At 36.5% G+C, this 21706-nt stretch overlaps 1 protein-coding gene across 4 annotated transcripts in view; it reads right to left on the minus strand.

Annotated features, from left to right (window-relative positions):
- Positions 1–3878: 3878 nt before the first annotated feature.
- Positions 3879–21706, minus strand: part of AGL (amylo-alpha-1, 6-glucosidase, 4-alpha-glucanotransferase) — a 37479-nt gene continuing 19651 nt past the window's right edge. For all 4 annotated transcript variants that reach the window (XM_048313071.1, XM_048313069.1, XM_048313068.1 and 1 more), the window contains exons 18-34: positions 21500–21624; positions 21281–21393; positions 21035–21169; positions 20441–20571; positions 19359–19495; positions 17665–17798; positions 16371–16546; positions 14565–14667; positions 13105–13330; positions 12566–12677; positions 12063–12198; positions 10765–10877; positions 9840–10051; positions 9202–9299; positions 8563–8650; positions 8338–8471; positions 3879–6943 (exon numbers count right to left, since the gene is read on the minus strand). In XM_048313071.1, the coding sequence (XP_048169028.1) occupies positions 6826–6943; positions 8338–8471; positions 8563–8650; positions 9202–9299; positions 9840–10051; positions 10765–10877; positions 12063–12198; positions 12566–12677; positions 13105–13330; positions 14565–14667; positions 16371–16546; positions 17665–17798; positions 19359–19495; positions 20441–20571; positions 21035–21169; positions 21281–21393; positions 21500–21624 (2291 nt within the window). In that variant the 3' untranslated portion in view covers positions 3879–6825. The remainder of the gene's footprint in view (positions 6944–8337; positions 8472–8562; positions 8651–9201; positions 9300–9839; positions 10052–10764; positions 10878–12062; positions 12199–12565; positions 12678–13104; positions 13331–14564; positions 14668–16370; positions 16547–17664; positions 17799–19358; positions 19496–20440; positions 20572–21034; positions 21170–21280; positions 21394–21499; positions 21625–21706) is intronic.

A 21706-nucleotide genomic window follows, 5' to 3' on the forward strand; every position in this document is an offset into this window, starting at 1 on the left:
CAACTGCTGGTATTCTTCTCCAGACTTCTCTATCACTGGACTTTGTTCCGAGATTACAGCTTTACCATTACTTTTGTCTAACAATATCACAACATAAATCTCAGGCCTCCAAATCTTTCATACTCCATGAGAACAAAGGTGTTCAAAGCAAACTACGACAACTAAATCTAAGCACTTCACAGTTTTCCTGGGTCAAAAAAATATTAATTTTCAATTAGAGTTTCATATTTTTTAGCCTCACTTTTCCCAGTTGATTGTCCTAGAAAACTGCTGTGTGCAAGCTGAATGCCACTAAAAAAAAAAAAAAAAAATTTAAAAAAAAAAAAAAAAAATCCATGTAACAACACACAAGTTAAAATACCCACAGTTATAGCAAAAGATTGCCAAAGCAGAATTATTTTCAGTTTTCACATTAAATTTTTTTTGTACATAAACAAAGCATTTAAGGAAGCAGAAAAAATTTGTGAGCAATTACAGAAGCATTAGATGAACTATGATGCAAATAATAAATACATGCCTAACATACACCTGGTTTCATATCCTAGCATTTCCCATTCTTTAGGAGATAAACAGATTCTTGAACTTTGCAATAAAACAGAGAAACAGATTATTGGAATTTTTAATAATGAAATACTCGTTAGTCAGTAAACCATCAAAGATGTATTTCTTTCCCACTTCCCCTACGTGAGGATATATTACGGAAACATTTGCTAAACATTTAAAAACTTATTATGATTTTGACATGCGGGAGACTTGAGCTGCTAAAAGCCAGAAAAGCGAGTGTGGCTGTGCAGAACTGCAGAGCCCTGAGGGAGCTGGGGGGAGCTGAATGGCCCAGCCTGAGCAGGAGGCAGCAGCGCCACGGGGCCAACTGGCGCCACCCTCTGCTGCCAAGCTGGAAATGTTAATTTTTATCTATAATGAAGAGCTGCACTATCCTTGCCACATCTATCATCCCCAGCTTTCTACTGAGGTGTTCACTTCCAGCCAGCCCACCGTGCTAGTCCCTGGATTACCATAGATTCAGGTAAGATCCCTTCTAACGTGTCATCCCTGATACTTTAGTCAATCATTCACATCCACAAAATTTATACACTAACTTCAAGATCCTACTCCAAGCTCTCCTTAGGTATAATACTACAGCACATCCAGACAACACTTAACCTACTATTGCCCTCCAACGACTGCTCTTGCTAAGACAATATTACCTCATTATTTGGCTATTCTTCAGGATGTTACACAAGCGGCTGTGAGCTTTACTCCTGTATTTAGAACCAATTTCTCATTTAAAACTGGTACCCCTCTCCAGGTCTAGGCTGTATCTAGGACCCTTATAGACAATGGCCATAAGAACAATTACAAAGAAATTTTAAAATCAGCCCCTGAATGTATCCCATAAAAGAACAGATTGTTCATTTTGCAGTAACCTTTTCCTTGAGATGTCACTTGCAAAAATAAATCAATCTTTCACCTTTCTCAAATTTTTATAAATGGTTGTGACTCTACAAATCACCTTAAAAAAAGACTTCCACTGCTATAATATAATCCCATTCTGGAGAATCATGCTTTAAAATAATTGTACTTATAAGTCTGTAAGTCATGTGACTGCAAATATCTTCCTTTAGAACTGATTAGAAAACATCATCTTATGTTTCTCACCACAACATAAAATTAAGCACCAGTTAATTTGCCAGTCTGAACTCAGAAACACAGAATTCCACAAGAAACTTACCTCCATTAGTACCTGGAGTCCACATCATCCAACTTAAGACCCTTGCCAGGCTGCAGCATAATTCTCTTCCTTCATGGCCAGCTTTCATTCTTGTTGCAAAAAGGCACTACACAAAGAATAGTCTATCTGTCTGAAGTTGTACTGAGATATTGCTGTGGTGCACGAAGGGAAGTGCTCACGAATCTCACAAATTGCATAAGCTTATGTGAACTGAGGTGAACAAGTTTATTATTTGTCAAATACAGTCAGTCAGTGGTAGTGATCTTTGTGTAGTATGCTGAGATCATTACACAGGGTGAACTACCACATGTGGCTGAAAGGTTGTAGACAGAACAGACACATCAGAGAGATTAAGATTTCTGAAAGAAACAGGTTCAAGGAGGTATTACACAATGAGACAAACGTGTTACAGGCCAAGGGGACTGGACAAGTGTTTACAGAAACACAAGAGCCTGCAACAGCACAGATGGCTCAGACTGCCACCTGACTAGCCAGAGTCTTCTTGCTATATTATTCCCAGGCTCACTTTCGTGCCACCACAAGTTAATTCTGCTTCAGAATCTGACCCTGTAAAAATCAGCAATCGCTAAACCAGCATTGAAGTTGTGCCTTGTTCAGATGCTCACGCTTGGAAATCAACATTCCCCATTAAAAAAGGCCATTGGTCCACTTGGTGACCTGCACTTTGATGCAAAATTCAGAACTAGGAAGCCTCTGTTTTAATTTAGTCAGCAACTTCTGAGAAATACCAAATGCACAGGCAAATCTTGCAGAATGTTGAGCTCTCCCTTGTATAAGCTCCCAAGTTTGCACAAAACCCCAGATGCTCATAGGCAAGTACATTTTCCTTCTTGCTGCTTCCAGGCACATTTAGAAAGGCAAACAAGCTGTTAGTCGGGGCAGGTTTCGCCTGTTTTCCCGAGAGGCGTGTGGCGGAGCGGCCCGCAGCCGGCGCTGTCCCGCCCGTCCCGCCGCTGAGGGGCCCCGGCCGGGCAGAGGCCGTGGTCCCGCGGTCCCGCCTGGCCCTCGTCCCGGCTGAGGCCGTGGGTCCGCGGTCCCGCCTGGCCCTCGTCCCGGCTGAGGCCGTGGGTCCGCGGTCCCGCCTGGCCCTCGTCCCGGCTGAGGCCGTGGGTCCGCGGTCCCGCCTGGCCCTCGTCCCGGCTGAGGCCGTGGTCCCGCGGTCCCGCCTGGCCCTCGTCCCGGCCGCCCGGGAGGGCGAAGCCCTCTCTCCGGTGGCGAGAGCAGCGGGCTCTCTTCGACGGGTCCTGCCTCACCTCCCACAGCAACGCGGGCAGAGCTCGTGTCCTGACTGCAGGCGCTTCCACAACTGGCATCTGCAACCGCCAAAGGAGCCTTCAAGAGAAGCCTGCTAGTCACCACTAACATTTCATCCATCTGTTCCTCCATTGAGCTGCTTGAGGTGCCATGAGGGCTGAGGTGGCAGCTCTGACCTTAGCAACTCGCCCCAACAACTCAGTGACTGGTCATTTCTAGATTTCCTTAACCACTTTTCAATAGAGTATTTATTAAAAATAGCATACAGTGGAATAATAAACTACTTCTTAACAAAAATGCTTGAATAGAGGATTAGAAAAAAAATCTTATTTTTATAAAGCATGGAATGAAATGGGGACACTGCAAAACATACTCAGTATACTAGACACCTATGCTGTGAGACTTTGATTTTACAAAGCAGAGCTGAAAGGTCCAAAAAATGCCTTCTCCATAGTGACAGGAATTTTGCACCAAAAGTTAATCACTGTAAGACTTGAACATCTGTAAATCAGTTAATCAGGACTGTTGTCTTGGTGAATTTGCAATACTATGACTTTAAATATATAAACACTTAGAGCAGAAGGGACAGGCAGAGCTCTGCTAACCCAAACCCACTCAAACTCAGCTAGGACAGCTGACACTGACACCAACATAAGAATCTCTGTGTAAGGCTCAAGTTTATGCTTTTTTTTTTTTTTTTTAAAAAAAGCTGTTTTTAGTAAGTGTTGTTAGCACATTTTAACATTTGACCTGAGGACTTAATGATCTCTCCCCATATGTAAAATTGCTACACATGAACAAGCAACATCAGCTGGAAAGTTCGACTTTTTTTTTTTTTTTTTTTTTAAACAATCACAAGAAAAGGTTAATGCTGAATTAAAGAATTTTATTTTGTGCATTTCAGAAATGAATAATGACATTTTCTAAAATCAGTCGTTGCTGTGATAGACAGACATGTAAAGCTTATGTTTCCATTTTACATTACAACATGCAGTATGAGAATGGTACATTAGTTTACTTGAATTCTCAATAATCTTTGAATAAGCAAGAGCTATTAACTGTGTAAACATCAGTAACAGTTAAAATTATTTCAGTTGGGAGGAAAAATAATTCTTAATGTGATACAGATCAAGAAGCACCAACTGGAACACAGTCGATGCACAGTTCTTACTGAGTTATTTAGTTTATTTCTATTTTACCAATTATAAGTTTGCATTACTAGAAGTTCTAGAGTGTAAAATATAAATGATAATGATCAGTCAATGTAAGTCAGCTACTTTTCGGGGATAATGACTTCATCTATTTGGATATCAGCTCATGTTATGTTAGATTTAACATTGTTTTCTTCCCTCTTAATTTTTAAACTGTCTGGTTTGACAAAGTGTTGAGTAGCTTTTTGAGAAGGAAAAAAAAAAAAGAAAAAAGAAAAACCCCCAAACCAAAAAACCACCACCCCCCCCCAAAAGTTAATAACCTTAAATCTTACATTTGTTGCTACTTAACAGCAAAGTCAACCAATACATATTTTTTCCCTATTTAAAATATTTGTCACTAAAACTATGCTCAACTAATCAGTGCAGAAGCAACATTATAAATGGGCATGTTTAGAAGTTTCATAACATACGTATTTTTGTGTACACAGTAGTGATTTATCTTTAAAATTTTACTATTAAATTAGAAAAAAACCCTAGCAGTGACAAATATGCAGTCTATATCAGCAGTGCAGTTTGCAAAACTGGAAAGCAATCTGTACATAGCATAGGAAGGTCTTGATGAAAAATTACTCATGTTTTTTTTTCCCAAACACTTAAAGAGTGTTATTGCCAATGTATATAATTTTGACACCTGGTGGAAATCTTCAACAGTCATAGCTCTTAAGCTTCGCTTCCAATTTTAAAATGTTTTCATGAAGTAAGAACAATTTTTTTTCTGCCATTTTTTTCCTGTTTTCTAAGCCACAGGAGCCATAAAACATACCTTGAAATAATAAACAAGAAATAAGTATCCAGGAAAACAGTAAAGCTGGTGAAACAGTAGGACATAAACCTTAATATAATTATCAAGAAATTTGGAAAGTTTAGTGCAGTATGAAAAATACTTTCTATGCCTTCGCACATTAAAAAAATAATCTGTAGCTGACATTTCAGTAGCATTTTTGATCAAATGACATTTCTTATGCATTGTGTCGAGAAAATAAAAATTTCCCAACCCATGTACTGCAGCAGCTCAAAAGTTCAGGTATAATATAGACATTACCTATTCCTAAGGACTGAACACTTCAGCAAGGGAGTTAAAATCCTTATTAACCTTTCAAATAAATAGTATATAAGTATAGCCATTTCTTACAATTCATCTCTCTTGAGCCTGTTAACTTGCCCTTACAGTATCTACCTGAAATACATCTCCCTGAACAAGACAGCATGTGTGCACTGTACTTTAGACAGGACACAGAAACTTTAAAATACAGACAGGATAAAATCTTGATCTATGTGTTTTAGTGCATTATAATTACATCCTGTATTTATTTTTTCAGCATATGTTGTCTAACATTAAGAAATAGTGCTTTTGCTTTTCTGCCTTGTGATGTGGGAAGTGTTGGCAATCTCACTCTCTGCCTGTTTATTGCACTAAGATGGAAAAATTGTACGAAGAGTTGAGAATTACCAACCACACTCCTCTCAGTCTGTGAACCCTGATACGAACTTAAGAAGGACATGCAGGCATCCAAATATGAAAAAACACATTTTGCATCATGTTCACTGGATATGCTCCCAAAGGACACCACAAAGAGGTAGCATGCTTATTGTTATTGGTGTAATTTCAAAAGGCCCAGAAGCCTCACATTCTCCTCTCTGATAGCAGGCTAGTATGTCTTTCCACTGTGTTAAGTGTTTCCACCTGATTAATAGAGCTAGGATTTTCCCAGGAATGAAGGGCTGAGGTGACTCTATCTCTTCAATAAATGAAATTAATAAAAAGTCAAGCACGTTGGCCTTCCCTAACATATAGGCTGTGCACTGTATGCACTTTTCTTATGAATTACCCATGGTGAAAACCAGATATAGATGAAAAAACAGCTTTGCTATATGGCTCACGGTATTTAAATAAATCTAGGTTAACATAGGATGTTACCTCATTGCTTGAGCTAACTCTCAAAGTTTTCAAAATTTTATATGTAACTTCAAAAGCTGATTTATTACAGTATTCATACACTTTATTTCTGTTGCTGCTTAGTGGAGTGTTCAACTGAACACATACAAAAACATCCCCATTATACCGTTCAATGGAGAGGTAACATATTATGCCTTCATTAATGCATGGTGCTAGAGCACAAAGCATACCAAACTCAGAAAACTAGAGGTTAGTCTACTCCCCCTTAAGCATGCATTTGCAAAAATATCCATTTACTCTTTAAGAGACAAAGAAAAAAAAACATAAGAGCTGTGCTACTTATTTTTAGCTCAGGAAGGAGCTAATTTACTTCACATTAAGATTTTGTTTTGAAAAGGCTAAAAAACCAAAGCCACTTAAAATTAAGTTTGTGCATATTCTTAAAATTGCTCCTTACTAAAACTTTCTGCATCAAGTGTGCACTGCAGTTTTGTGTTATTTTATTGTCATGGCCTGATTTTCAAAATACCTACGCCCCACACAGTTTTAGGGCACAGGAGCTGCTGGCATTCAGCGTCTTTGAAAGTCAGGACACCACTTGAGTGATTGTGCAGAACAGTTAATTTCCCTTGCAGTGTAAGCCAAGTGTTCACTTATGCCCAATAGTAAGACCACAGAAGTTTCATCAAATCAATCAAAAGAAACTTTTACAAGTCATAAAGGATTTCAAGGATAACACCAATCGACCAGGCCTGAGTTTCACAGCTAAAAGGACAATACTGCCCATTCTCATTTGTAAGTTCTGGAAGCCCTTTCCAGGATGATCTGATAAAAGAAAACACAAGTGAGTACTGTTGTTAGATTACAGATTGAAATTAAAAGAACATTTCATTTTAAAACCTTTTGGAAGATTAACTCAGTAGGAAACTGAAAAGCTTGACTAAAGGTCAGCTGTCCTACAAGCACAGTATACCCTTTAATAACTGAGATCTAATTAATATTTTTTTCACCTGCAGCTGGGAATTGTAGTGGAAGCATCTCTTCTTCGAAGCAGACTCTCTGCTACTAATAATAACTAAACTTACACAACTGGTGTGTGCTGCTCCTGTTTCTCATTCTGGTAGCTTTGCATTTGGAAAATGGTAACAATGGTACTCAAACTACACTTGACATTGATTATAGTGCTAAAAGGTGACAACGGCTGGAAGACAGCATGATTACATAAATCTTCTTTTCCTCTGCAGGAACAAAAACATCCCACAAACTAGCACACTTAAAAAATATAAGTAGAGCCTGTTACTACAATAATTATTCTGTACAGAAATAATGTAATGTATCGAAACAGAGTAAAGTACACTACTTTAAGACAGAAAAAGCAAAGAGCATTACCAAACTGCTAGTTATTTCTGATACTACCAAACAAGAGATGTGGACAAGACACTATGTAAGGCAGTATGCTGTTTAACAAATCCTCTTTTCTTGCCCATGTGGTCAGACAAACTCTTCTGTCAAGAGTCCTACTGTATTACTCTTTTGGGTGCAAATAAATACCTGTTTCATGTGCTGCAGAACAGATTATATGGATGAGATATCAAGGGCAAGATTTTTTATTTCAGTTTATCTCAAATCCTTAATAATTAAAAATAAAATAGACAGCAAAAGAGAAGAAACAGTGTGTGGGTTTGGTGGTTTGGTTTGAAGGAAAACTCAAAATGCAAGTTCCTCTGTCTCCTTAGAAAAATCAAGGTTATTGATATGACGGCTTCAGAATCTAATTTCCTCACTTAGAACACAATAAGTCCTAACAATATTTTGCATCATTTTATCTGCTGAAATTTTAATATATCACTACTAGCCCTTTAACTATTATGTTTTAAAGTTTGTTTTTAAATACTTATGATTTTTTAAAAAAAAACTCACTTTTTTTCTGAAATTGATTTCTTGTATGAAATTAGATCCTAATCTTTACATAAGATTTATCTCACCCAGTCTTCACATGCATAAGTATTAGGGATTCTGCAATCTCTAAAAGGCACTAGATCTCACCTGTATTTGAAACCTGACTTGAGATCTGCAATTGCACATATAGCAGTCAACCTCCTATCTAGAAAAGAGATCCTGTTTATACAGAAGATCTGTACTCTTACATGCACTTGGATGGTAGATACCACTAGCCCAGTATTTTGAGTATTTGGAATCTGTGTTTGTTGTTATCTTACCTTTCAAGATGAACATAGTGGCGAGAAAGAACATTCTTAATCATAACTACAGTTTTTGCATATATCTCTGGACCAATCAACCTGGAGAAGTACAATTTGGCACGAAGAAAATACCCAATTGGCCATAGCCATTCCTATGGAAAGAATGAAGAGAGATGATTATCAAAGCAGTAGGTTTGAAAAGATGACAACACTTTTTCTAAAATTGAAGGAAGTAGCTCTTACAGGTCCTTGGTGATAATTAAAACCTCTGGCTACATTGTAGTTGTCATTGTCAAGAGCATTATCATATACTCCACAGTACACCATATCACTGCAAGAAAGAAAAAATGTATTATGCAAAAAAAGCCTAATTAAAAATACACAGAAACGGAAAACAAATCAACCAAATAATTTGTCATTTACATTTATTGATGGTTAAGTTATGAAGGTCTCCACCAGGTTCTGTACTTTACATGACAGTGGAATTCCAGATAAAGTTTAAATTTGTAGGAAAATGGTCCATGCCTTGAAAGGACTTAAGAGTCATAATTTTACCCTTTTACTCAAACTGTAGTGCTGTACACTGCATCAAACATAAGTATGTCCCAAGATGCAAATTCAACATCTTTGGTATGATGCCAAATTTGACTTGCTTACTGTGAGGCATTCAAAACCACTCAGCCATTGCCTATATAAAGAAATCAATCGCACAGACTTTTAGAACAGCTAAACCAATTGTTCTGGAAGTACTTCCTGCAGCCTTATTTCATAAGTATGTATGAAAATTTCACACCATCACCACCACCCCTGCCCCACATCAAGTAATTCCTACTGTTTATTGTGTTTAGGAATTAACATTGATCGTATCTCTACTGTACTTACTCTGGGTCTAAGGTTTTCATGCCTAATGGACCAAGAAGCTTTTCTTCTGCTATCTGCAGAGCTTTCCAAGCTCTCTCAGGTGAGAACAACTCAGGGGCCTAATAAAATAATAAAGATTTAATGAATAATCTCTGTGCATAAACACACATAAGGCTGTGTATATAAATGCAGAAGACAACAAAAAGCTTGAGGTTTGTATTACTGAATCAACTTCTAGAACCTGTAAGTCAGAGTAAGCAAGAAAACAGAAGGTATCCAGTGCTTTTTTCAATTTTGATTTTATTTTAAAAACCCTTGCCAAGTAGTATTACTGAAGCTCTTTAAAAATCCAATAAAAACAAAGAATCTATCCTTTTTAGCCAATTTGATGGGAAAAGCAGCCTCCCAGACCTAGCCATAAAAGACATTCTGAATACAGTGAGCACTGCAAATTGGCAAGTCCCATCATGATATATTCTTAGGAGGTAGTCCAAGAGAACCAACATTAAAAGCATGGAAAAAAAGCCACTTTCCAAAAGTTATTCCAAGCAACGTATGTTCCTGACAGAATGCAATGCAGATGGACCTTAAAGTTTTCTTTATAACCAACTAGGCTTGCATTTAAGTGCAAAGCCCTCCTCCCATTCCCCCACACTTACCACAACCATTGCTATTGGAAAATTTGGCCTGAGCTGGTAATCACACCATGGACTCGAAGCTCCATAGCTGTCTTTATAAATTCCACGTTTGTGTACAAGATCTGGGTGTTTTTCATTAGGATCTGCTGGATTCTCAGAGACAAAGAACAGCCTTTCAAAATGTCCTTGAATTTTCCTGTCCCACTCATCATAGGTGATAATCTCCTCCTTTCCTGCAAGATGTTACATACAGTTTTAATTTTCTGAAATCAGCCACAGTAGCAACAGCAGAAGTATGCTTCTTGAATTCCTGACAATGTAACAGGAGCAGATCTAGCATCACCTCTCTCAGTTTTAGGCCAATTGTACAGATCACAGGAGGAATAGCTCACTGAAATTTCTAGTGAGACTAACACAACATCAGTCTTCACAGGACACATATTCACTTGGGCTGGGTAAGCTTAAAGTAACTTTGTGATTAGAAGAGTATTCCCTCTAAAACATATGGGACTTCCAACGATATTTATGTAAATATTCCCAAGAAGGGGGTTTCTGTGTTATGAATACTGGGGGGCGAGAGGAAGAGCAGAAAGAAAAAATAAAGACAAGTGTCCTACATCATTTTACTTCACATTCTTGTAAATGAATGATACCATCATCAAAATACACTGTAACCTTATCACTTATATCCATTTTGAGAAAAGGTATTCAGGCTCTGAAATTCCTTTGTAATCCACAGAATAAACTATTTGAAATGCTGAGAAGAAAATATCAAGTTTTAATAAATTTTTATAGTAACAAAAAGATCTTAATCATACAAGATACTTTCCCAAGTTTTCCTCCTTTAACCCCTAAACCTTCTTCTGGGGGTTATATGGTCACTATTTCATTGTTTTAGTTATTTTTATACCCCAGTAATACAATTATGAGATGTGCCTGTTTTTACCATGTCTTTTTACAGTGACTCCACGGAATGGAAATATGTTTTTCCCAGATAAATCCATCAACCAGCGAACAGCCGACTTGCACAGGCCAACCATTTCCACAGCAGAGCCATCTCTAAAATAATAATGATAAAACCCCTCATTCATTATTTTAAGAAGGTTGTTAAAGTTCAATGAGTAACTGAAAAATTTACATTCATAAGTATCTTATTTAGACAATTTCTTTTTCCTCATTTTTCTACTATTCCCCTATTTCTCAGTCAAGGAATGAACTTGATTGTAAACTGGCTAGCAAATACCTTTTTCTGTACATCAGCCTTACTTAAAGTGGTATTATCATACCCAGTTAATTAGCACAAATGGAAGATAATTTTATACCAGTGATTAAGAACGTGAAAAAATGATCGACCCCAAACACGGTGGTCCTCTGATGTTATAACCATGTTCAATACAAAGCTTCTCAACTGACAGACACTTCTGTAACTTAGGTGATAGTTCTGCCATAGGAGATTACTCAAGTCAAAAGTGAGGGATTAAAATAAGCACTAAATGCATTTCTTGGACTTGCTTCTTTTTTTCAAGTAGTATTAATGTAATCAATATATGCAAACACTTAATATTGTAATCATACTCAGCTTTACTGTCTACTTGATGGAATTTTCTCTCTCGCATCACCAACTCAGCCTCTTTTGCAAACTACCTCAACCTCTCTTGGCTCCCAGTTAAAGTGCTCAACTTGTCAAGCAAGATGATGTTTTCCTCAATTCTCACCCATGGACGGGCAATTGATTTGAAACTGATACTGTACTAAATCCAAGCAAGGGCCTGCAGCAGTTTTCTGGCACATAATAAAGAGCCTATTTTAAAATGCTTAATTCTCAGCTCTAAAAATGTAGATGTTGTAAATATTTTTGAATTCAAACTAGGAAATATTCAAACAACATAATTATCAATATATAACTCATATGAGAAGTTTAAATAACAAAGTACTGCTAGTACAACAAGTATACAGTATTTCCTAAATTACATTTTACCACTTGAATTCAAAACTCAACACTTAGCATGGAGCTAAGACTGTGAAAAAATCCACGGGCTTCACCTGCCAAGAACACAGATTTTTACTTCAAATCAGCAAAAGAAAAAACTTTCATTAACATTTTAGTAGGTAGAAACATTTAGAACATTTGAGAGAGAACCTCTCAGATGTGTCAATAGAAGGCACAGTGGTTCGGCAGAAGAATTTAAGTTAAAAAAAAAAAAAAAATTACAAAATCCCCCACCTAAAGCCTGGATTTCATACCTTGGAGTAGCTGGAATTCCTTTATTGCGAGCTTTGTCGCTCTCTCCCATTTTGTCCATCCAAGTGCCACAATTGAAGCGGTTCCCTCCAAAGACAAAGCCAGTTTCATGGTCAATGCCTGCAGTTACATTAAAACCTGGCAAGCAAGAATATCAGGTGTTAAGTCCATTTTTTAGGCAAAATAAAACCCCAATTACCCTCCCCCAACCCAAATGTCCTAGATAAACAAAAAAACCTTCCAACAAGAAAACCGAGTTAGGTTTCTGAAGGCAACTGTTCTTTAAGTGAAATTTTAAAGATCACTTGTACCAAAGCATATGAACAGTTGCTAACAATAAACTATTATTTAGGCACTCCAAAAATATTACATGTATATAAAGTATTATAGTTTCAGTTACATTAATAAAAATATGCTCAATAGAAAGAGGAAGTAAGAGGAAAAGGAAAAACAAAATATAATAATCAACTTCTGTATTGCACATCAAATGTTCTATGTACGTTACCTTCATCTCTCATGTTTTGATCAATCTGAGGACCAGCATTCCTTTCTCGGAAATTTATGCCTTCCATGTGTCGTTGCATTGCTTCCTGTATTACTTCATAAAGTGGCTGATCCTAGATTCATTGTGTGTTTGGATGACATGTGAAAGGCAAGATGAAAAATGAGTAGAAAGCATTTCTTAAACCTCTAGTTTATGATATGATATTCCAAAAAAACTCCCAAACCATCAAACATTTTCAAGTAGCATCCCTGGCATTGGCAATACATTGTATACAACTTTTCATACAAACACTTTTTCAAGACAAAAAGCAACGAAAAGATTTAGAAGCTAATGGAATTTTTTTTTCCTCCTTCCCTAACCCCTTGCACTTGGTCTAATCAGGTGATGCAAGAAGTGCCTAAAATATGGAATTCTTGCGCTATAATCAAATTTCACCATGAACAACAGATAGCAAGAGGTTCTTGTAGCTAGAAAAAATTATATCCTTTCATTAAAAAATTATAGTTTTGTTAAATACTTAAATTAGAAGTGATTTTTACCACAGTGCCTGCAGGCTGAGGAGAAGAGTCATCTCTTGGGTACATTCTAGAAACAGGACACCTGAGAATGTCTAATCCATTTGGAACAATTTTACAGTAGTCCTGGATACACTGAAGCCACCACCACACAGCATCACGACAGTTGTATCTGGCATGTGTCCCCCCGCCAAGCAGATTGGGAATGAGACCATGTCTTAAAGTCCCACCAAATGCTAAAATGATGTTTCTAGAACAGAAGAAAATCACAGTCTTGACTAAGTTGCCTTCAAGGCCATTATTGGACCAAGTATCAAGTATAAAGCATACAGGGTTACGTTAATAGCAAGGCAGGGCAAGACAAACAAGATTTTAAAGACAGAGGCCAAAGGCTTGCTGTTGAAAGCTACAAATTACTCCATTTAGCATGAACTTCTTTTACAATAAAAAACCACCCACTCCCTACAAATTCCTCAATATGAATACATTTAAATCACTTTGTACAAAACATACATTACCTATTCATATGGAAAAGATAATTTGCTTTTTTATAGGTAGTGATATAGACCCTAAATCCAAATCCCACTGAGGTCACAGGGAAGGTTTTTATTGATATTGTTTATGATTACCCTGGTATCCATTCTGATGGGTGGGGTGGAATGGGGACGGAGGGCAGGAGTAGATGGGAATTTCCTATTAAAATACAGAGAGGTGACAGCAACTGAGGTTATGAGAAGTTTCATTTGAGAACCGTTGCGCATACCTTGCAGAAAACATGGATTCCGACTAGCTTTAAAAGGCAAAATAAACATACTAGTAGACTGCAGATCTCTCAGCATGAGAAAGCTAACAGTTGGCCAAATGTACAACAGCATAAATACATGCTAATTTACACCAACTCATTTTTATATTTCTATTATGTGCCAAGCTCCACTCAATATTAATCAAAATATCAAATTCATCTGGCTTACATATGGCTCATTTGTCAGGTTAAACGTTTATAGATACCAGACTGTAACAATGCACAATTAGCTGATTTCTAGTATTAATAGACAAATACTAGCAGTTACAAAAAAATCATGACAGACCTGCAATCACGCCTTTCTAATTGAAACAGTATTCTCTTTTGCTACTTCAAATTTTTACATAAGTAATTCTGAAATTATTGCTCAGCAACAATGATGCAAGTACTAGTGAAACAATCACTTTGTTCAAGGACAAACAGTAGCATTGCAGGGGTTAAAACTACCTTATCTCTACAGAACATCGGCTTTGGATCAGTGCTAAGAAGGCAAAAGAGAATCATTTGAGTAGTATTTTTAATACCACTTAGAGAGAGCTCCCAAATATGTCTAGTGCCATTAAAGTTTTATACTGCACATCAACTGTTTCTAACAGCTTGTGCATCAGCTCAGGTTTTGAGAGCATTGCTTTTTCCTAGCTGCCCATGAAGCCAAAAAGAAATAAGGTTAAGCCTGCCTTACCTTGCTTCTAGATAGCGCCCAGTAACTAACAGTAGACCTCTTAGTGCAATAAAAGTATCCCTTCCCCATGAACGAAAAATTCCAGAAGAAAAGTGAGGTAAACCTGAAAAGCAATGTCATTATTCATCTAATTAATTGATATAGCTGAAACCTCCAGGCACATGCATAAAATAACCAGAAGTAAAAAGTATATCCTCATTTATAACTTTTTCCTAGATTTATGGTATTTCAAATAAACAATCTCCTAGACCAAGTTCTTGATAGAATTAAATATACCCTATAGTAGAACAGTATCTTCTAGAATTTCAAGATCACACAAAAGCATTTCTCCTATCAGTTATAGTAACATTTTAATTTTTGTTAAATCATGTGGCAACTTAACCAAAAGTTAATTAAAAGAAACAGAAAGAAAACTAACAAAAAAGATCAGAACTATGACAAGATTGTAACACTTTGTAGGCAAGAGTTTATGTATGAGAGCTGTGGCATCTCAGCAGCATACAGGGGTAAGACTGTTCAGACACTGAGAAAGACACCCTGTTTCTCTTTTCCAGCAGCTTACAGAACTACATTTTACTGCAGACATTATAACAGGTAGCTTTAAGAATGATTCTAACTGATAAGACATAATAATTACAACAGTAAGGTCCATACTTGTCTTTTTTTTTTTTCCATTTTTTTCCTTTTATGATCTATTAAACAGAAATTCCATTTGGTAAAGTTTCAAACCAGCAGTCTCTTGTGCATGCTTGGTAGAACAACATTTCACTTCTACCACTTACTTTAACAAAGTATTTGCTAATTCTCCAATATGGCCTCCACATCTCTGCGAATTTATGGCACATGGCAGCAGCACTCGAGAATGATAATCTGTGTACAATTTAAAAATCTCAGGCACAACTACCAGTGAGTATGTGAAAGGAATATTTAAAACCAAACCCTTTAGTATAATTAATCTTTATGACCAATTTAAGGGAACACTGTGTCTCTGTGCTTCTAGGTAACACTAAAGCAGGCAAATGGAATGTTATTAAAATCCAGAAACTAAAAGCAATAAAGCTACACAAGAGAAAGAGTGATGGCAAAAAGAAGAAAAGCACTCCACTGAGAGAGATGCCACTGCATCTCTGGATGTTTACAAGTTTCCATGGCTTCAGAAAAGGAATGAGCCAATTCAGAACCAAAATAAATTCATTCTAAGCCACAGAAGATAATACTTTGGACATAAGAAAATGCCCATAGGAAGACTGCCAGATGCTGGCAGAACATTTGGAGGTATAAATACTACTTGCTGACTGCTTTTATGCGCTTTTCTTTTGGAGACAGTTGCAGATCAGAAGTTCTTCTGATCTGCTAATGGTTCTTTCTGAGAACTTGTAAACCATAAATTCACTCTTGTTACGCCATTACAATTAACTTCTTAAATTCACATTTATAAAAGATAAACTAAAATCCCTTATGATAAGTATACTCATCTCAAGCAAGTCTTCTGGAAAACATTTTTTGTAGATCTCTACATATGGTAACAACAAATATAGTAAAAAAAGCCTCTAAATAAAGCATTTATATATAAGGCTCTCCCTCCCAACCCCCATGAGAGTACTACTAGAGAAAACTCCCATACTTTTAAAGATGAGCAAATCTTTACCTTAAACACAAAGCTAAAGTGAGTGAAATTGCTACATTTTATACATAGTTGTGACATACGGCTCTCAAACACGATGCAGAAAATTTTAACATAGTTACTAAAAACAGTTTAACTATTTTGGAAGGCTTTTTTTTTTTTTAAAGGTTGTTCTCACTTACCAGCTGCCAAGGAAACACAACATTGCTCTTTCTGATTTGTAATCTCATTCAGCCTATAGGGAACATCATGTAAAGAAGGAGACAGATCTGGCAGACAAGAGTATTTTCCTATCCCACATAACTGGATTGAACCCAAGGAAAGGTGTTTAACAAATGTTGATCCATTCTGCACAAAGCTGTAATTCAACATAATTAAATTAAAATAACTTTGCATTCAACAATAGCAGTCTATAAAATGTACCCTTTTTCATTTACAGAAGGTTATGACAAACATTACACATAAATATAAAAAACTAGCAGTGAATTAATATTAGCATTTTGCATTAACTAATTTTTTACATAAGATTTAATTTGTAAATGACTCGTTTTCCTAAAATGGGTGCCCAATGTTAAGAGTAAAATCTTAATTGACTAATGCCAATGGGAGTGTTTATGACAAGTACTTCTAGAAAACAGTTTAAAAAGTTGTTTTGGTTTAGTTAATGCTTATATACAGACCTAAGACTTCAAAAATATGATAAATATTTTACTATGAAGTTTGTAAAATCTAGTCAGTATTTCAAAAAAATCATATTTTTACATATATATAAAAAACCTGCAAATCAAAAAAATCTGCTAATGCATTGCTTGAAAAAATGCAATCTGCATTCCTGACTAGTTGATCTCCAAGCATTCTTTCATTAAATATATTATGTCCCACAATTTCACAGCCATACCAAATTCTATTCCCATTTTAACGTCCCTGTTTTTACAAAACAATATCCACTTGTTCAGCACATTCATAGCTAGAATAAAGCCTCCTTTAAATCAATTTCCCTTCCCTTTGCAATAAACAAAGAAGCAGACACTGAAGATTAAACAGTTATTTAAAAAATAAGCAGAGTGCTCAGATAATGGGGAGTAATAATGGAGAAGTGTTGAACAAAGCATCAGCATCAAATACAATCTGGTATTTTCTTACTTATCTGAACTTTAAGGAAGCATTGCATTGGTACTAAATTTATAGCCAAAAAAAAAAGCTTCCAAAGCCTGGCAAAAAAGATGCTGGCTTAGGGTTTCCTCCTCCTGCTGCACAATGCCAACAGTAGTTATAAATTGAAACCCTGGACAGGTGTCTGAACTCTCAGTCTTCCAAACTACCCCTGTTAGAAGAAGGATTTGATAATTCTCTCCCAATTTTACCATTTTACATTAGAGGAGTATGAAAACATTTGAATGACATTCTCCAGCAGATAAAACTTAAAAGGTTCCAATATATACAGATGCCTTTATAACTCAGATATACCAAGCATACCTAGACATCTGATGCCATCCCACATCCAGAAGTGTTGTGTATGCACCCACTAATATGGCATCGAAGTAACATGGGATGAGGTAACGTGGAATTCTCTTCAGGTAGACAAACATGGCCTTTAACCATTTACCAACCTATTAAAATACAATACAATTACAACTTCATAACATCAGAGTTCAAAAGCCAGTGCTTTCAGGATCCATACTGTAACAGTATTTGTCACAGTTTTTGTACATGTAGTACACCCCAGTTATGCTGTACTCTTCCACTCCAAAATTTCAGCTAAAAGACAGGAACTCTAAGAGGAGTGAAAAACATGTATTGCATCTGTACTATCAAAAATTAATAGGCCAAAATGTGAAGTATAGAAAGAGAAAAAAATGAACTATCATGAAGTTGTTAGTAAAATTGAGTAGCAAAGAGAAGTCACAACTCAAAAGGCATCACTATAATCCAAGCATGGGAAGGAAGTTTTGCATTGCTAAAAAGACAGGACTGAAGAGAGAAAGCTTAAGACCAGGAATAAAAAGTTATCAGAGCTAAATTATGTAGAGCCACTAGTGAATATGGCTGTAGGTCTGTGGCTTGAACTCAGGATTCTGAAAGCTTCATATCCTTGTATCATTGCAAAACATTTGACATCTAGAAAGTATTTCTCTTTCCTTCTAGTCCTGCTAAATAACATTATGGCAACTTACTAGAAGGTCACTAAAGATTTAAGCCTTGCAGATAAAGAATGTATCTGTCAAAATACTACATGATGAGACTATACTTTTAACCCAGGTATGATGAAGAGAAAGTTACTTACGCAAACAGCAGAATTGTAAAGTTTATTTTCACATGACTTAAGTCTTCTAAACAGAATGAGACATTACAAAAGAAGAACTCAAAAATACACAGAAAAAAAGCAAGAGTCTTTGAAGAGCAGTAAAGGTGGCAAGTATCAGACTAACTTGTTTTCCAGAAAAGCTCTGTTTCTCAGATCAAATTTAGCATTTGCTTCAGTACAACATTAGACTGTTTTATCCATTCTTCTGCTTTGTATTACTAGACCTGACTTCAGGAATAAAATGAAATAAGAATGCTAAAGCTTTTATTATTGAATTTGTTAGGTAAGTTACAAAAATCAGGTCTGCATCTTGTGAAATAAATAAAGCCATTTCCATGTAGGAAAATAAACTATGACAAACAAAAGGACTGCACTGCAATGCAGCTATAAAGGCACCCTGTATCTCAGTAATTCCCATCTTCCCAGCGCTTGGCTGACTATAATTGTATCATACTCATGTATGCCTTAGTATTATTTAGGCACTCTTGAAGGTACTTTCTTACAAAAAAAACCAAAAAAACTCCCCCAAAAACCCCCAAAAAACCACCCCAAAACTTAGGGAAAAAATATCAGTAATTTCATTTTTTATTTGAAAAAATAAAATAGGGAGGGACCCCTGCAAGCACTCATGCAAGAGCTAACAACACCTTCATGCCCTATGTATTTTTCACTTCCCTTTTGCAGTCTATTCTTAAACAGGATTGAGGGGAGGGAAGAAAAACATATTAATGGTTTAATCTACTAGAAGAAATTTCCTAGACAAGAAATATGTTAAAGACAGTTTGAATTTAAAAATATACCAGAAATTGAAAATTAAACAAACTAGTAATTTAAAACCCCAAAGTTACCAAGTATTTTTACTCACCTCTGCACAGGCTCCTGCACGAGAAATTAGACGATTACTGACATAATCAATCATCCAGTCTCCAGATCTTAAATTGTCACAAAATGGATGACCCAAATCATTTTTTGGTCTAATGTCTGCCATCACTGACATTAACCCTGAAGATACAAACCCAACTCTGTATTAAAAGACACATCATTATCACAAACAGCAGTAACAATTCAGCAAGAAAAGGTACATAGCAACAGATGCTTTAAATGGATTACTTCTCTCAGCCTGCATAACAAGTTAGGCTACAACTCAACTGTGGATACTAAAAAGCTAGGAGCAGAGGAATTTTCCAGCAGCTGCAGCATCCTGTGAAGTTTTTCTTTCTCATGCAAGCTAGCTAAGAAACAGTTTTAGGTTTTCGTAAACCAAGGCTTATCTCACAGGTGCAAACGTGTTATGCACAGTCTTGTTATGGTACACTGGAAAAATATTCTGAATGGGTGTTCCAGCATTCTGCCAATCACCCTGGGAGGTGGATGGTCAAGCGACCAATGGGGTCGGGCCACCCTTGCGAACAAAGCTACAGAAGCTGATTTATATAATTAAATAAAGCCATTTAGGCCACTTATCCTGAAACTGGGCGTGTCGTTTTTCGCCGTTCTTGGTACGACAGCGACACTCAATGCTAGTTTCCTCAGCATAACTCCTAGAAACTTATGAAAACCATTGCAAATAATTAGCCTGATGGAATGTGTACATTTGATAAATGACAGACGCCTCTCAGTAATCTAGCAATGCCTCGGGTTAGATTCATGCAACTTTTCACTGGAGGTGTATTTGCTTTCTCTTTACTTTAAAAGTCAAGGCACGGGCATTAAAACACATACTGGAATGCAGTATTAAGTTTCAGAGCATTGAGAGAGAGGGGGTTTGTTCTAGTATGAGATTTCCTGAGAACACCGATCAAGAGCATGGTCAAGCAGAAAATAACTACCTTTTTTACCAAACAATGGCAGCAGCAATACAACAGCATTATTATGTGATCTGGATTGAGCAGCTCTCAATTACTTTTTTTACTTGACAGAAAAAAAAATGCTGAAACTATTTATTACCTTGGAGGCCTGCATACTTTAGGGGTGACCAGTTTGGTATATTGTAACAGCCTCCACCATCCTCTTGTTCTTCTGCCTCACATCTATATAGCACTTGATTTAGGTCAGTCAAAGTTAGTTTAGATGCAATACTGAAAAAACAGTGGAGAAAAAAAAAGAATAAAACCCAAAATAACATCAGTAGGGAAACAGGGAAAGGATTTCACAAATGATTTTGATTTCACACATTAAAATAGTAAAATATATACAACTCTCTTAATACTTACCTTGGAAATTAAGAGCCTGATTTTTCAGATGTTCCAAGATATTCTCAGTGTTTATTTAGAAACACAGTATTAAAAAACCCAATCACAGCCCAACACTGAGAAGCAGTCCATGTTAGAAAGCCTACTTTAGGCAGCAATTACACAAACTGCAAAGTTTTTCAGTATTAACCCCACTGAGTATTATACATGTAAGATCTCTGAGAGTCTTCACTGCACTGTGACAATTCAAACCCATCACCAGCAAAACCCAACAATCCCTCACTAGGTTTACATTGTATTCTTTGCTCTCCTCTCTCGGTTCTATGTCAGAAACTTAAAGCATACTCACGAAGAAAATGGTGTTTTTAATATTGGTGCTGATTGATCATCAGGAAGACTTCCAGATTTAAAATGAGAGCTGAACTGGATCAAATGATTGCGGAGTATACCCACAGCCTCTTGTGCCTTTGGGTCCAGACTAACTCTGTAAATATCAATGCATTTCTTGTAGAAATACAGCACTTGGAAGAACTATTCTCCAGTCTCCTATCACTCTTGTAACTCACACAGCCATTTGGCAGTTACAAGAACATACCTGAATACTATTACACTTCCTGGTGTCAATCTTTCAAATTCTATTTCTTGAACAAATTCATTTGGCCCTTTTATGGCAGTTCCAGCTTGCTTTATGATTTTACTGTCTTTTATCTTAGAAAAGAAAAGAGATTTGCAACTGAAATTCACTGTCTTTTTTTCTAATATAAAATATCACAAGAAATGTTACATCAGAACATGGGTGAAAGAAGCTAATTACCTGGATATGCTCTCTGAGTTCCATTGTGAAATTAGGCAATCCATTGATAAAATGTGGATCTTTTTTGTAAGGACTAGCACTTCTCTCAATAGTCCTAGCCTCAAGTACTACTTCGTCTATTTTTCCTAAAAAAAGTTAAATCATGTTGCAGCTCTTAAGATATTTGAAATTAAAAAAGTGATTCTTTTGAAATTATGAAGCAAAAGC

Source organism: Corvus hawaiiensis, chromosome 9 (assembly GCF_020740725.1).
Source record: "Corvus hawaiiensis isolate bCorHaw1 chromosome 9, bCorHaw1.pri.cur, whole genome shotgun sequence".
Taxonomy (NCBI): Eukaryota; Metazoa; Chordata; class Aves; order Passeriformes; family Corvidae; genus Corvus; species Corvus hawaiiensis.